Raw genomic sequence first — 17278 nt, 5'->3', positions numbered from 1 at the left:
CTGCAGCTAGTAAAAAGGGTGTAGCTATATTTTTGTTAGAAAACAAGAAATCACCCCAAAAGTGACAGATCTATTAATTTAAAAACAAAACAAGGAAAAAAAACCTGGTAATTAAAAACCATAGAACTTTAGCTTTGTAAATTTTGCAAATCGTGTAACTACTGACCTGAAAGCCTGACTATTAATTTTAACAGCCAAAACCCATAGTGCCAGATTATACACATTCATAATCCAAAACACTGCAAATATATGAGTATTAAAGTGAGCATGTAATTTAACCTAGTGATAGAATTTGACACACAGAGTTATAATCAAGGTGAAAATGTTATAGATTAATTTTCTTTACATGAGAAAATGAGACGCTGTATGTTGGTAGTTGCATTCACCTCAACATGGAAATTATCAGGGAAATTTACTAAATGTTACTGCACGAGCATAAAAAACAAACTCTTGACACATACCAACCTCATTTACATAAACCAAAACCTTTATTGCTTGTATTTATATAAATAGGGTATCATACAGTAAGCCCCAGTTTACATTTATAAATGGAGAACATTTTGAAGAGCTCTTTAACAGCAATGTGAAGTGTGCAAAAATACTGGAATGAGAAATAAATATTCTAAAAAGAAAAAAAAAAAAGGGAACTGGTCTCCCATGCCTAGAATTATCAAGTACCTCTTAGATTTTTAACTTAAAAAAATTATCTTTGCCAATTTTACATCAAAATAAATGCAGCAGATGTGTTACAACATTAATGCTAACTCAGAAAATATAACCCAAAGTCCTGAATGTAATCTTGTACATCCACAGTACACGTACTTGTAAATTTCCACATTTTAACTTCTTGAAACTACACTAGAGCACACAGAACTAGTGGTATATTACAATATATTCTCTTTGAAACACCAATTTTCACAGTCCTGGCAAACAGTACCAGTTTATTGCTAGCATTCCATTTCGTATTTCATAGCACACAAGTGTTGAGTAACTCATATACTGTAAATAAACACACACCAAGTAAACTGATGTTATTATCACATACCTTAAAACAGGTTTGTTTTTTTTTTCCCTAACTTGTGTGAATGTTGCCAACAAAGTTAAGGACAACAATACCAATTAGCTCCTAGCACAGTATTAGCAAAATATCATTGATGTTCTCTCAAGTTAATAAATAATTTTAATTCCAGTTGGTAACATATCTAGAAGTACTCTGATCAATTACTCAAAATGGGAGCAGATGGGTGTCCACTAGTGACCAGAAGCAGAATTTATAAGGTTGATTCCACACTTCCCAATATATTTCAGAAGTACAGGGAATGCTGATTATCTCAAAGTCTTCAAATATTTTTGTAGTCAAAACTTTGCACATGGTTTAAAACTTACATATTTACAAGTCTCCAGTCCTTGAGATTTCAGATCTTCACAGTACTAAGTTGAAAATTTATCAGATACAACCTCCTATAGTTTACCTGCACTCTGCACTGAAACAGTCCATGACTTCACAGGGAACTCTTCTCTAAGATACAATCATCGCTAGGAGAGAAAACCCCCAAACTTCATCATTAAAATCTGCATCAGCTAGATATGTAGCCTAGTTAAGTAAGAACTTGAATTGTAAAGATATTGCTTTACTATCAACAAAACCTGGGAACAGAAAGAAAAGGATTTTTCTTTAAAATAAAAATGTTTAGAAAGCAGTTAGCAGTGGCAGTTTGAATAAACTTACAAGGAAACAAATGAACATTTGCATACAAAACAGTGATCAAACAATGAACAGAGGAATCCACAGCATAACTTTGCCATCTTCTTTTCAAGTGTTTATTCTGAAGGTCTGCTTTCACAGCATATAAACTCAGCTTTGGGACCAATCAGCATTATCCTGAAAACTTTTTTAATAAAGGGTCTTTGCATTTTAGCAAATTCAAAGAGTCAAATTCCAGGAGTGCTTTTCTTCAGTCCTCTGAATAAGGGCATGCACTGTACCTATAGGCTCACTTCAGGAATACCTGTTTCTACCAAGCACAGTCATACACACATCATTTTACTACTTTGATAGCAATTTATTTTTTCACAGTAAGTCACAAATTACCTTAGTCTAAAATATCTGCTTGGACTATGATGGACATCCATTAGAGAGCCACACATTTTCTTACAGTATTTATGCCTGGACAGTCTCTGCTGGAACGAGATTCCCTGTTGTATCCAGCTGCATACACTTACAAGAGCAGGCAGAAACTGGGCACTCAGTATGGTCCCTAAACAGCAACAGTCAAAAAAAGAAAAAACAGGTAAAATAATTTTGCAATTATACATTTAACTATGTGCAGAGGTATAGCATCTCAGAAAAACTCAGTATCAGAGTTCAGTTTTATTATTTAAACTTTATAATGATAGATACAGGGAAGGAGACATGTTCCACTCAGTGCTGAACACACACGTGGAATAACAAAATTTTAACATCAACTTACCTGAACCAGCTCAGCATATGTCCAGCATGTCCACCATGCCTACAGTTGTGACACCAGGTAAACCAGTTGTTGAACTGGGCTAACTTCTTGTCTTTGCTAAGATCCACTTTTTCATCTGACTTGGATCCTCCTGTCCAGAGGCAAACCCACCCCCACAAATATGGCTGTTAATCATTACACTTCATTTACATTTCAGTCCCAGCAACCCCATTAAAATGATTTTGAAATAAGAAACATTATGTGAAAAAGCATAGTGATTTTAAAATAGAAGCCAGTAAAAATATTAAGAGCTGGAAGAATGCCAAAAAAGAATTAAGACTGCTAAACTGTTGCTTCACATCCTACAGATATGCTAAATTTGCCTATTAAACAAGTTTTACAGACAGAATCTCCTTCAATGGTGATTTATGCCTTATTGATTGATTTATAGTCCAGTGAATTATGAGCCTGTTCTGCTGCACATGAAATCTGCTTTAGAAAACAACCAAATCTAAGTTAAGAATTGGAACAAGTTCAGTATAGAAGTCATAACAATGATCAGCAAAAGAATGAGAAGAGATAAATAAACATGACAACTGTACAGCAGCTCAGGGCTCTGTAATAACACTAACTTAAAAATATGGTCAAAATCCTTTTCATTTAGACATTATATATAAGCCAAGCCAAAGGCATTTACAAACAAACAATTCCAGTCATAGTCCCTTTTAGCTCTGACAGCATTACGTAACCATGCTTTCTTTCATACTTAGTAACAGAAAGTACATCACACCTCTCTTCCTCTTCCAGCCAAAAATTAATTCATTTGCATTCAATGATTTCTGTAGCATGCCTACAACTGATCTCAAGAAAACACACTCCCCATTTCTTTCAGTGGTAAAACTCACAAAACGGATCCTCACAATACTTGGATCTTTACATCTGTCTAACCATGGAATTTGACTGACAATCTCATGGAAAACTGTGAGAACCAAGTAACTATGCATACTGTCTGACCATTAAGAATTGAAACAAAGGTTTCATCCCAAAATTAGACGGGATGTAAACAAGTTCTCTATTATGTCCTTCTCCCTTCAAAATGATGACTATAAGCATAAATAGAAAAAATAAGTGCAACAGAAGATCTTTCAATAGGAACTGCTAATTTGGCCTCCAAATAGTACTGTAGCTGAATAACTAAAACCCACTGTGTCATACCTGGACAGCTGGAAACTGGTGTTCCCATATTTATCAGGCAAAGTGCACAGCGGGGAAGGGGCTTACGGCAACCAGGACAGCTCGTTACTTTGGACTTGGTGGGTGAACCGCTGACTCCATATTGGCTAAAACCTCGCCCCTGATGAGGAATAGCTGAACAGCTGTAAGAGATTGATTTTCCACAGAAATTGCAACTCACAAACACCTAAAGAGAACAGATGCCCATTAATTTTTTGGTTTGGTTCCACTTTTGCTACACCTGTGAGTGAATCCATTCAAGGTAATTAACATTTATTTATCAGATATTCTAGACAGTGCTATGGAAAGCCAAGCCTACTTGTGAAGGAGTTCTTAACATCTTGGCTTATAGATGAGGCACACAGCCATGAGAAGTAGGCCCTAATCATGCTCACTAACTTCAAAAGCACATAAAAATTAGCACAACTGCTAAAACTTTGAAAGATATTATTTAAGATAATAAAAGCTGTATCTTCATTAATGGAAGAAATTAGGTTTATTCTACTTACTATATAAAGTTTGGTCTCTCCCTCCTTATAGTCAGATGACTCACACTAAAATCCCCAACATAAGGACTATCCTAATATTATTTATCTACATCCCTTGTGTCACAAGTTGTGACTTGATACCAAGGAGCATATATTTCAAATTCTTTAGGGCTATTTATCTTAACAACATAAGGAAGGAGAAGTAAACTCAACTCCCTCCCACTTGGAACAACTCTGCTTAAACAGCTATGACTGATAAATGAATTCAAAACCAGCTTTCCTCAGAAACTTTCAGGCCCTAAAGTAATGAACATACTTAGCAGACATGAGAGAGTAAAAGGTGCCATGGTAAGACTGAAACTGCCACCAGATGTTAAGAAGATAGCACTTGGGCAGGGCATTAAGTTTTAGGTCAGTGTATGTTCAGAACTGATAATCAAAGTTGCTGTTCACTTTAGTTTCAGGTTCAAGGGCTTCAAAACAGCTTTGAAGTTTTTTCAATTAAAACAAAAGCAATTTGAACTAGTTCCATGGTTTCAGCATCAGTCTCACCCTGACACTGAATTCAGCTGGGTGACACATCTCTGATTTCATTTCTCAGCATGTAAGAGAAAAAAATCAAATGAGTTTCCAGTTTCCCCAGAAGAAAAGTGTTGATAGGTTACAGTTTCTGAAAGACCTGTTATTTGAAAAAAAAGTGACACCTCCTTTTTTTAGAGCAGGCTAAACTGAAATCTTTCTTTTGCCCAAAAATCCTCATGAAAACCAAGATATGACTAGCAAGGTTATTTTTTACAGAAGTATCATGCCACATTCCTTTCTGGACTGGTCATATTTCATATAGGATTTATATTTACCTGGGCTAAAGGCTTTGAGCTGGGATCCAGCTTACTCCTGTGAATATCAAATTCTGCACGTTTATGCCAAAACCTCCAGGCATCTAAAAGATTCCTGTAGTTCTCAATCCAGTACTGAACCCTTTCATCCTTAAGTACATCTGATGGAGAACCCTAAAGTAGGCAGGAAAAAATGTCAGACATACATTAAAGACACACAATACACATTACTCACTTTTTCAAAAGCCTTTACAAAGTGTTTTACAAGATATAAGAATAATACAGTGTCATTCATCCCCAAAAAGATGAATTTTCTGTGAAATTGTAATGTGAGTTTGAAAAATGTTTTCTTCAGTTTCTCACTGGTTGAAAATACTTGTGCTGCCACATCCTCCTAAGAACTCATGTCTGTAAGATGAAGGATTTGAAAGTTCTGTCATGTTTCACAATCTGTACCGTTGTGACTGCATATGCAGTTAAATACACTGCTGGCAATAGCTGCTACTGTGTAAGGGCTAAGGTAAGTCCATTATTAAAAAAACCCAAAGCCTACAAATAAAAGCCTGACTTTTTTTCTCTATCAAAATCCTGAAAGCAAAAAAAAAAAATAATGACAATGTCAGGAAACATGCCAGCAATAAGCAGATAAATGGGTATTCTGAGTTCAGCTAGTGAAAAGGACAAGGATTTTCTCTTGCCTCTTTCCCTTACTATCTCAAGCTACCTCTTCACACAGGTAAGTGTGAAGACTTACTCATCAACACTGAGTTTCAGATGACTCCACAAAAATAACCAAATAACCAATTGTCCCAATTGAATACAGAAAATTATTTTTAGTTCACAAGATAAAGAAACTACATTTAGTTTTCCTCCATAAAATTTATTTTGGAGTGAAACACTAACCTGTAGCATGCAATAGCTTGCTGTCTGGACATCTCCAGTTCTGTCAACATAACTTTCCATCAAGTCAACTCCATCTTTTGTCAGCCCTGTTAACAGTATTCCCTCCAAATTCCCAGCCTCTTTCATTTCATTTGTCAGCTTTTCAATAAACCTGTTGAGCTATAAAAAAATATATATAAAAAGAAAAATATAAATACATGTAAAAACAGCATTTGCAGCTAACAGAATGCATTGCTTGCTGGATGTTATGCAGAAAAAGTTAAATTACTATATCGGATGAAACTGCATGAAATCAAGTGTTTATAAACAAACTTTAGGCTTCCTGATAGCAAATGCAAGGAGAGAGGCTATGCATTCTTAGAATACTTTGGTGAATTTAAAATAGAACATTTCTGCTGCAAAACCAAACCATAATTTGAGAGAACATAAACACCTGGAAATAAATACTGAAGAAATATAAATACTCCCCAGTAAAACAGGTGTACAGTTAATGCAACTGCATCTGAACTACCATGTAAAGAATACTCACAAAAACCTACAAAAACACAAAACCAATAAAGCCCCCAAATCAACCAACCAAAAACCGAATCAAAAATTAAGCTGGAAGTACAAACTAAAAACCAGATTATACCATACCTTATATACTACTGTGATAAGAAAAACCAAATACTCATGACTCATTATTTCCACTGTTCACCTCTCTAGCCCAGAGTTTCTTCAGCCACTAAATAAAGCCCAGTTTAAAAATCTGTTTAAATGTGCAACCACAAACTTACCTGAGCATCATTGAGGAACTTGCAAGCAAATGCCACTCTGTCTCGTACAGCTACATTATTTTCATACTTAGAGAGAAAAATGGGAATTACTAACATCAGATACATGTTTCCATTTTTCCAACACATTGTAAAAATCAGAAGACTTGCACTGCTGTCTAACTAATACAATGAAATTGATTGTGTCCAAAAAAAAGTGACATCTGGAGAAGGCTAACTCTAAATATCAGCTTACTTGTTTGTACTCAGGTACAGGTATCAGAAGAAGGGTATGGGAACAATGTACCTGGAAAGTCTGGTACAACACATCCTACATGGTTTATGAAACTCCACAAAAATAAACTTTGCAAGTCCTGTAGAGGACTTAGTGCTTCCAGCATGTATAGCCAGGTGTCCCACCAAGTCACAGGCAGAAGAAAAACAAACCAAGTTCCGCTTACTGTATTTACACAATAACTAGCCTAACCACTCCATTCCTTCCTTAAATTGCAAACAAAAGTTAACAAAGCAAACAAAACGCCCCAAGCAAATAAAAACTAAACACCCAGAATTAATTTCTCAGAAGTATATTAACACTTGAGGTACAGCAGTGTATCAGTATTTACCTTCTGGTTTTTATTAATTTTACTAGATGTGACACTGCAGAAAAAAAATACTTCTCTGTATCAAGTCTCCCACTTAGCTATGCCCATATTTTTCCCTGTGATATTCTCAGATTAGAAATTGTGACTCACGTTGCTAAAACAAGATGTGCTTGGCAAAATCTTTAACGAAGACATCAACAAGTCTCACTGAAGGAAAAATTAAAACTAAACCCAAACAAACAGCACCTTATCACATGTGAGTTGCCAGTTCATAAAAAAAAAATCTATAAAAGTACTACCCAACAACCAGAGAACAACAATACTCTCTCTCAAAGACAGAAAAAAAGGAAAAAAAAAAAACCCTCAGCTTTCTCTCCTCTGTGATTCTAACCATTTTTATTTTTCATTACCCTAAGAGCATCAAATTATGACAACTTCACTTTCAATAGCTTTGGTCCAATTGCTTTGCTGCATTACAGGAGTCCTCTCCTAGGCGAAATAATTCCTACTGAATCAGGTATTTCTGCTGTTCTCTAACCAGGAATCAAGTTAACTCCTCCAAAGGCTCAAAATATCTCATGATTAAAGATTTAGTTTGCCCTTTAAATGGTATTTCTGTATCACTTTCAGAAGCTCTGGAACTACTCTATTTACTCTTTCAATAAAGTGAAATTATTTTAACAAGTAAGCAAGGGAAAATAAAATACACTTCATTGCAAATGTAACTTGATGAAAGTTCTTCAAACTCCCCTGAATCTAGTCTGCTGTTTGCAATTCCATTATTAATCTCTCTTCTGTTTCTTCCCACTGCTTACACTACTTTGATAATGTATTTCTAGAGGTTTAATAACTCCACGCTAAAAATAAAATTCCTCTAAAAATGTGCTAACTATAATCTATCTTTTGGCCATTTATGCATTACTTATTCACTAACATTACATTCACTTATATGAGATGTCCCTTCTGCAGAAAGATATGCTATATGCCAGCTCTAGGATAAAAGAATAGGTTTAAATTTCATTAATTCTTGGAGTATACAGGACTCCCCCTATATAAGTGCATGTATCTATAGGCTCCTATTGCATAAAGAAATTTTAACCTAACACAGAAATTTACTCACCAAAACACCATCATATGAACCAGACTCACTGGTCAGGAAAGCAAACATAGCACACAAGTAGGGATTGTTCAACTGCAGTCTTAGAGTACTGCACATTTCTCTCCAAAGTGAGTTCTTTTCATCTGTGTAGCCTGACAGAGCCATTGCTACGACATTAAGGTTCAGATCACCTGATTTATGAAAAGTGAAACAATATTTTTCAAGTTAAGAACTTAAAAAAGCTCCAGTTAAAACTGTAAATGAAAGCATCCATTTGAAACACAATGTTTTGTCAGGATGCAACATAAAATGCAGTAGAATTAACACTACCTAAATTAATGTGCATCCACTACCATGTATAGTAGCTTCTGCTTTAAATGCCTTTGTTCAGGTAAGTTAGCATCTACATGCACGACAGCCTCTTTAAACAACATCACACTACTTGTGATATTTTGAAATAGCTATCACAAAAGATTGTCATTATCATAATTCATATCCACAAGTGAAAAGACAGAATTGTATATCCAGCCACTGTTTAACATATCTAGCTGGAGGATGACAATTTTATACAAAAGTTTCAAGCTAAGAAGTTTCCTAAAAACACAAAAACTATTTAATCTAAATATCAATTCTGTCAGAAAGTTCAATTTTATTCTTGAATTTGAAAACAGCATATCTCCAGTCTAAATCCTCCCTTTGGAAAGCACAAACAGACACCCTTTCTCCCAGCAGTTCCATTAAAGCAAAAAGAATCCCACTACTTCTGAACATAAAGCCTTTCTGGGGCTTTTATGAGGAAGGAAATTCTGAAACATATGCTCTATTTTAAATAGACAGTATGGCATATGGTAGTCTGATGAGTGACATAGCAGGATTTGTCAAGCTCCAATACAAGTGTTTCAAGTAACAATTTTACAACACAAAAGGCATCTATCCCATACTATCTTCCCTAATTCTGTTAACAGAGAAAATCTACTAATGTTATATAGTGCCAAAATAAAAAACTAAACACAATACGCACCTTTTCCTGAGGAAGCCCCTTTATTCAGAATTTGTATTGCTCGCCGTATGTCCAAGTTGAAAAGTGCAACAGCAGCAGCTCGCTCCCAGTCTCCCTCCTGTTCCAATGAATTTAGGAAAGGCTCCACATCTAAGTCTGTTCCCTTCTTTATCCACCCACAGAGCTGCAAAGCCAAAGATCTCTCCTCACTCAGATATTGAATAATATCTGCCTGTCTATCAGATCCACTCCTGCTGTGCCTGAGGTTCTCTGTTGTTCCTAGAAGTTGGAAATAAGTTAAATGATGCTTAAATCACAGTTTCAATTGCAATCACAACACAAGGCTTTGATTTCAATCATAAAGCAGGGTACAAAACCTGAGTATCACATTTTAGTACTTTAACATTGCTTACAACTCTATGGCAAGGAGCAGCATGCACAAAATTATTTTGATCTACTAAAAATTATGCACCTAAGCTTAACACATATTTCTCAGTCTTTTTTCTTTCTTCAACCACTTGTTACATTTGAGAGGAGCTCTCAGTATGTTCAAATTAAAAATACATAATACACCTTTAAGAACCTGCTCTACCAGCTTTCAGCCAGCATCAATGTGTTAGAAGCTTTCCCAAAACTGAAGACTCATTTTCTGCTCCAAGAAGCATAGTTATTAATAAGACATATATTGAAAAGAGTAAGAAGTATTCAAATAATAAAATATACTAAGAAAGATTTCAGCGAGCATGAGAGGCAGAATGTGATGAATCACTTCAGAACAAGTCAGCTTATTTAAATGTAGTTGTACAAATGTATTTAATACAATAGCAGTGACAACAGCAAAGTCACCTTTCTAGAACCACACCCTGATGTGGAGCTTTGAAAAATTAATATTCTTCAGGGAATATAATATTCTGCAAAAAAAGTATAATATGCAGGGAGCAAGAATTCTCAGTGCCATAGTCAAGACTCAAATGTTTAAAACACTTCAAAGATTTACTTCTGAGGATGCTATGATTCTACAATTACTGACTTTCCAGGAACACTGAAGACTATGGAAATTACTGTTAACTTACATTATTAAAACACAAACAGAAATACTTTGTTTTTATATTTTTGAATAGTCTCTTTGAACAATTGCCAAACTCATGAGTGCATCATTCTGCAAACATACTACAACAATACTTAGCAAAGTTGAACATTCTTACCCAAAGATGACTTCACAATTGATTTAATGCCAGTGTAAACTAAGGGACCTTTGTTTCCTGTAAGTTTTTGATCCATATCTTCAGTATACTGCTTCATAAGTATTTTCATGTATAGGAAGCTTACTCTTTCACAAAAAATGTTTTTAAAAATTTTGAGTCACATGCTGTTAACATATACAAAGTATTTACAGGACGTTGCACTGTATTTAAAGATTTTAATGCATTTTATAGAAGTGGTTTACATATAAAGGTATATTACTTCCTTAGGACAAAAACTACAATAAAATAAAGGATATAATGCAGAGTGTACCAAAGCGATTTCAGCTGAGGATCTTCATTTCCAGCTAGGAGGTGATTTCTCCAAACTTGTTCAGTATCAAGACCATACCTTGAGAGAGCTCTGAGGCGCATTTTGGTTGCTATGTCTTTTTCCAAGGAGCTAGCCTTTCCTTCTTCTGTACACTCATACAAATGTCGTCCACAAGCCCACATTAAGGATGTCACTGGGCTCCACGCAAGAGAAATTCTTTCAAAAACTGTGAAGTCAGACATAGTCCTGTTGGGAGTCACTACTACCATTCGATTCTGACTTGTGGGATGCCAGGCAAATGAAGCAATGTAATTTTCACATGGCTGGACACTTCTCTCAATTATTGTTGGCTCAGTTTCATCTCCAATAGGGGTGGGAGTATGCTGCATGTCATACAGTCTAATGATGTTACTATCCCTTGTTAAAGTAGCTAACAGTCCAGTCCTTGTTGGACACCATGCGACTTTTGTTAAGGGTTTTGGTTGCTCTGTTAGGGTCAAAACAGGCTTTTCAAACTTTCTTAAATCCCATATGGCAACCTGACCTTCATAGAAGGAAGCAACACGATCATGGAAATAGGGATCAACAGTCACTCCTTGGACAGCCTTGGTGTTTACAAATATTTTTTGGCTTGTGTTCCTAAGATCAAAGATAGCCAGATTTCTATGCATTCCAGCTAACAGCAGTTTTTGATCCCGTGGAAGCCAACAGAGAGAGAGACAAGCATCATTCTGTCCCAATTCATACAGTGGTTTCGTAACTACCAGGCCTGCTTCCGCATCTCCGGCTGAAAGCCTCACTTTCTCTGTAGCAACTGCAGTCTCTGGGGCATATTTGCTGCTGATATCCCAGATCAGTACGGAAAAGTCAGCCCGATGTTTATCCAGCCCAGCAGCGAGCCAATTGCTGTCCAGGGGGTTCCACGCCAGGGTATTGCACTGCCGAGCGTGTTTGGGAACAAACTCTTTGCCTATCAAATCTTTAGATTTTGAGTTGTGATCTTGCCCAAGGCTGGTAAGTACCACTCGGCCATTGGCCTGTCCAACAGCGAGGAGACATTCAGGATCATACTTAGGATACCAAGCCACACATTTCATGTACGGTGTATCCGAGTTTATTGACAGCAGTGTAGCCGTAGTTTCCTCCGACAACCGCAAGGACCCCGCCTTGAGCTCTGAGCTTACAGCAGAGTCAATGTGATAAAGGCTCAGCTCTGAATCGCACACAACAAATCTGTCAACGTGGTGTGGGGCCCACAGGATATCAGGTTTGGAGCCACTCATGGCTAGGGTAAGCTGACACACAGTTTAAGGTCTGCTAAGAAGATTCAGGTGATATCCATGCATATGGAAACTGCTGAGAAAATAATTTGTAGGAACGTTATCAAAACCCAAGTCCTATATCTGAAATCATCATTAAACAAACAAAACCAAATTATTTTTAGCCCAAGAGTTTATCTCATAACACATTTCAGGCCAAATCACTAAGCAATCTCCTCACAACACTTGTTGTTTTTGCTGGTATGTATGTAGCAAGGCAGAACCAACACGGCCACTGACAAACTGATGACAACAGGATTGGCTGTGTTTACAAACTCCACACCACTATTAAGCAAGAAGTCATTACCCGAGATGCGCCGTGGCAGGATACGCGGGTGTGCCGCTCGGAAAGAGCCACGCCCTCAAACATCTAGAAGAGAATGTCCCTGCCTAATTAAAAAGCATTAAGTGACAAAAAGTACCGTCTGGCAATTTTGTCTAAAGCCTGCTCCATAGCCTAGAAAAGCTCCCTATTTTGGAAGATTTCAACAGAAATTCAAATTGTTATCTTATTGAACAGTTCCCAATTCCACCACCTGCCCCAATGCTACGCTGTCTCCGTCCGTATCTGGTCCAGCAACATTCAAAAAGGCACATTACTGCCAATACTCCCTTTACACTTCCGGCAGCTACTAGCACCACACGTGCTTACATGCAAAAAGATCCTACACACCTCTGCTATTACTGTGGAAAAGACAGGCAAGATCGGGAAGCGGAAAAAACCAGCATTATTTACTACGCTTGGGCCGCCCCTGTGTGCCTGCAGGTCACCCCCGCTCGCCACCCGTTCCCGGCAGGAGACGCGGAGCGCGGAGGCGGCCGCAAGAGCGGACCGGAGCCGGGAGACTGCGGCCCTCCGACCCTCCCTCCGTCCGTCTGTTCCCGGGCGCGGCAGCGCTCACCCAGCCCGCGGAGGCTCCAACCCGGCCGCCGCCAGCGGCCCCGCCGCCGGCGCAGGCGAACAGGAAGCGCACCAGGGCTTCCGGCGGCGGCGCTTCCGGCGCGCCGGGGAAGCGGAAGCCCCGCCCGCGCGCGCGCATCCGCTCGCGGTCCGCCCCCTCCCTCAGCGGCCCTGAGCGGAGCGGGCTCGGCTGGACTGGGCTCGGGGCTCGGGGCTCGGGCCAAGCCTGGGCTGGAAAGAGCCGGGAGACCTCGGGACTCATTCCTCGCAATGGGTTCTAGGATGGCCCTGCTGGAGCAGGGGGGTTGGACCACAGCACCCACTGCGGCTCTTTCCAGCCTGAAGCATTCTGTGACCACAAGGAGCATCTAATTCTGATGCCTTTTGAGACTACCTAAAAACGGAGGCCAGACAAAATTAGGAGAATAAAAAGCGGTTATATTTATTAAAGGCCTCCAGGTACTTTAAGGGCCGACGAAGCTTCCCCCGGGGATATACCCAAAAAATGGACCGCGGTTTTCATAAGTTTGATCCCTTTGCATATTGGGGGTTAATCTCCCAATTACAGCTTCAGGTAATGAAGTCATTACCCAAGTTTGCTCCCCCCATCCCCTTCACTTTAGTTAACGGTTCTTATAACTCACACTCTATGTGGAGTTTAGAGTTAAGCACTAAAGAATTGCAGGATTACAAATACATGAAATTTATAAAAGCTGAAATTTGAAGGTATCAATTCCAACGCCCCTGCCAAGGACACCTCCCAGTGTACCACATTGCTCACAGCCCTGTCCAGCCCAGCCTTGAACACTTCCGAGGGTGGGACATCCCTGCTTCTCTGGGCAGCCTGTGCCACTGCCTCCCCATCCTCGCATGAAAGAATTTCTCCCTCATAGCCAGTCTCACTCTGTCCCCTCTTTCTGGGGACCTCCAAACAGCCAAAGCACAAGGGCTGGGGACTACGTATCATCTCTGGGCAACTTTTCCCATTATTTGATGAGACAATGATAAGCTTTTCTTACACATAAATTACCTGGGGAGAAAATACATATTTCCTCACTTCTGTGTGGTTAGGATTTTACAGCCTGTTTTTCTGCAAGCCGTGGAGATGTGAACTGTTTCCTTTTTTCTTTTGTTTTCAACGCTCTTTAAAATAGTCTGTAATAAAAGTTATAAACTGAAGTACTAATTCACCAATTTCGGAGTCTCTCAGAGTAACTTCATTCATATAGAAACAGTGATATTTGGCCTGGAAATATTTAAACATCACATTTTTAAGGTTTTCTTCAGCACTGTTAGAGTCAGGACATTAGCTCCTTACTTTTGCTGCTTTTCTTACTTCCTTTTTTATAAAAGAAAGGAAATGAATATACTTTAGCTTCCTTATTAAATATTTTCCTACTTTCCTTTTTTGAATTACAGCATATAATTTTTAATGGCCTTTCCAATGTTTTTATAACTTAACAAAACATTTTAAAAAAATGTATGATAAGTCATTGTTCATCCATCTTTTCAATAATCTGCATGTATTCAGTGCCTTTAGTTTAAAAATGTGTATGGAGTGGCTTGGACATCATTTGTGTTAATGTCTGTTGTCTTTTTTTCTTGTCTCTAAGCATAGTGGAGAATTTGTATAACAAACTACTTTTTATTTGTTAATTTTTCACAGGGTTCATTAATTTAAGCCACTAATGTCATTTAGTGCTGCAACAACTAGTTGTTTTAGATTTTGTTGTAATATTCCTTCCATTTAAAAAGCACTTTTCTTCATAAAACAAGCTGGTTTTTCCCTTAATAACAGAAATCTTTAAGAGCTCAGCAGTTTTGATAAATAAAACAGACCAAAGCAAGTGGAAAAATACAAAAGTAATTCCGATTAAGTAGTCTATCATATGTCAAAGTCGGCAGACTGGATTTTCATGTTTATCTGTTTCATTTTCATCATTCCATTTCCTCTAAAGCTGTTGAAGTGGAACATAGTGACTTTTTCACATCTGTTTCCAAGAATCACCAAGATTTCCAGGAATCGCTTGTGGTTCTTTTTCTAACAAGATGAAATTCAGATTGTGTATTCATAACATTTTTCCATGGCAAAGTATGGGAGTTCAGTTTATAAATGTAGGTAATACCTGCAGTAATCACATCATCTAACTTTGATTCTTAGGGTAAGTTTTTCGGGTCCTAGGAAATCAGCAGTTTAACTATCTGACATCTTGCTCCTTTCTTGAGTCCTAATGGTGGTCTGAATAAACTGCTAACAAATGTACAAGCTGCAGAGGAGCTGTGTTCTGTGTCTTTGGCACAAGAGAGATTCAGAGAGGTTAAAAATGAAAGATGGTATTTTGAAGCACTGGATGCTGTTACTACAAGGACAGGTACAAAGTAAGTTAATAGAAACATAAGAGCTTTTTGGTGTGTCAGGATGTTACCACCTGAAGGACCACTGTGTCACAGTTACTAGAACTGTTACATGAACTGTTGGGACAAAGATGTTTTATATTTGATCATTATATCACATGCAGAAGTTATATTTCTTGGTTTGATCTCAAAATAAATACTGCAGCAGTATTTCATTAGTGAGATTGTGAATTCCTCTAAGGTTTCTGAACCTTTTAAACTCTTGGATCTTTGCTTCTGCTTTCCATGCCTTGATTCACCCTTTTAGTTTGCATCTAGCTGTCTCCATATAAGCATCTTTGTCCAATAGCAGCATCTTTATATGTAAGTAATACAGAATATCTGTTTAGCTTTGAGGTTGTACCTAGGTGATTATTAATCTCTTCATCACCATTGCATAACAAGTGATTTTTATATTTCATTGTTTCTTGTATTTCATTGTTTCTTGTAATTGATATCGTTAAATAAACTTACACATTTAAACCCCCAAATCATTAAGGATTTAATTAAGCTTGACTTTCATCAAGTCTCATTTTAATTCTACATTTTTTGGCTTCTCAAACGTTGCCTGCACTTATGATCAGCCCCTGTTATATTCCTTGTAAGATCTGCTTATTTCTAATGTGAATTTATATGTGACAATTGCTTTTACACCATAGTATCTCAAATTATTTTCAGTAATTTCTCTTTATGGATGATATATATTTTTTTTTCTTTGCTCTGACTGCAGAGTATTCCAAGTTTGCTCTATGTACAGATCTCTGAGTGCTTTAAGAATTTTTAATCCTGTGGAGACTTCATACAGTGAAACTCCATTTTGAACTTATCTTCTTCTTTAAAGATACATTAAAATTCATAAGAGGTCAAAGTATACCAATGTTAATTAATTTTTTTTAGATATTAAGTGGAAGCTATTTTCCCCTACATCTTTGTTTTGCTTTTTCATATTTGATTCCTGGAAGACTGGCTTTTTGTTTAGTTTGTGTTAATCTTTGAGATTTGTTGTGTTTGTGTCATGTCTGGCCAAAAGCGCCAAATCATTTCAGGAATACAGAAACACCTAAGTACTGCTGGAGTTTTGTATATTGCAATGCAATGTTAACACTGGGTTTAAAGACATGTCAATTATTAATTTAGTTATCTAAGTCTACTGCTGCTCTTCCCTTTACAGAAAAAGTATATATTCTGTCACTGCTATTTTTAACATTACTACTGGTTTGGGTTATGATTACTTAAACTTGCAGAAGCTTAATGGAGCCTAGCAGACTCTTTCAGATATAGTGTTGTACTTCTCCATGCCATGAGACATACCTGGTAGTATTGCTTTATCTGATTTTTGGTAAGAGAAGAAAGTATTCATCACATAGGGAGTTTGAAGCTTGAGTTCAAATCTCTCAGTCTATGTAAAATGTATGTCTCTGTAAAAAGATTCCAAATTACACAGATTCAGCAGCGTGATTGCCAAAATCATAGGCACAAGTTGCAAGACTGTTTCCTCCAGGCTTTAGTATTCTACTGAAAATTCTTTTGTTTGCCCAGATCATACTCCTTTTACTTTGTGTATGTTGGGATTATCACTTAATTTTATACAATTTCATGTCAAAAACATACTGCAAGTTACTGTATTCAAATGCCATATATTTTTGGGGTGAAAAAGGTTCAGGGGATCCCGTAGGTCCATTTGGCCTACAGGTCTTTCACCTTGGTCATTCATTAATTGAGGCATTCAAAACAAAAAGTCTTTAAAGTAAGGAAGGTGACTCTTCTTTTGATGGCAGAATGG

At 37.5% G+C, this 17278-nt stretch overlaps 1 protein-coding gene across 5 annotated transcripts; it reads right to left on the bottom strand.

Moving 5' to 3' along the window:
- Positions 1-466: 466 nt before the first annotated feature.
- On the bottom strand, positions 467-13202 carry MIOS (meiosis regulator for oocyte development). 5 transcript variants are annotated; one of them, XM_018909445.3, is made up of 11 exons: positions 13103-13202; positions 10868-12234; positions 10572-10670; positions 9388-9645; positions 8388-8557; positions 6687-6752; positions 5911-6069; positions 5029-5181; positions 3666-3870; positions 2472-2601; positions 467-2258 (listed from the first exon to the last, which is right to left on the bottom strand). In XM_018909445.3, the coding sequence occupies exons 2-11, from the start codon at positions 12162-12164 to the stop codon at positions 2162-2164; spliced, it is 2634 nt and encodes an 877-aa protein (XP_018764990.1). In that variant the 5' UTR covers positions 12165-12234; positions 13103-13202; the 3' UTR covers positions 467-2161. The 5 variants fall into 5 exon arrangements, 4 of the variants coding, with proteins under 4 accessions (XP_018764990.1, XP_018764991.1, XP_030088155.1 ...); XM_018909446.3 differs by having other exon boundaries at positions 10868-12237; positions 13103-13198; XM_030232295.2 differs by lacking the exon at positions 13103-13202 and adding an exon at positions 12874-13084 and having other exon boundaries at positions 10868-12237.
- Positions 13203-17278: the final 4076 nt, after the last annotated feature.

Source organism: Serinus canaria, chromosome 2, assembly GCF_022539315.1.
Source record: "Serinus canaria isolate serCan28SL12 chromosome 2, serCan2020, whole genome shotgun sequence".
Classification (NCBI taxonomy): domain Eukaryota; kingdom Metazoa; phylum Chordata; class Aves; order Passeriformes; family Fringillidae; genus Serinus; species Serinus canaria.
The sequence above is the reverse complement of the archived record's forward strand: the minus strand, read 5'-3'. Positions and strand labels throughout refer to the sequence as shown.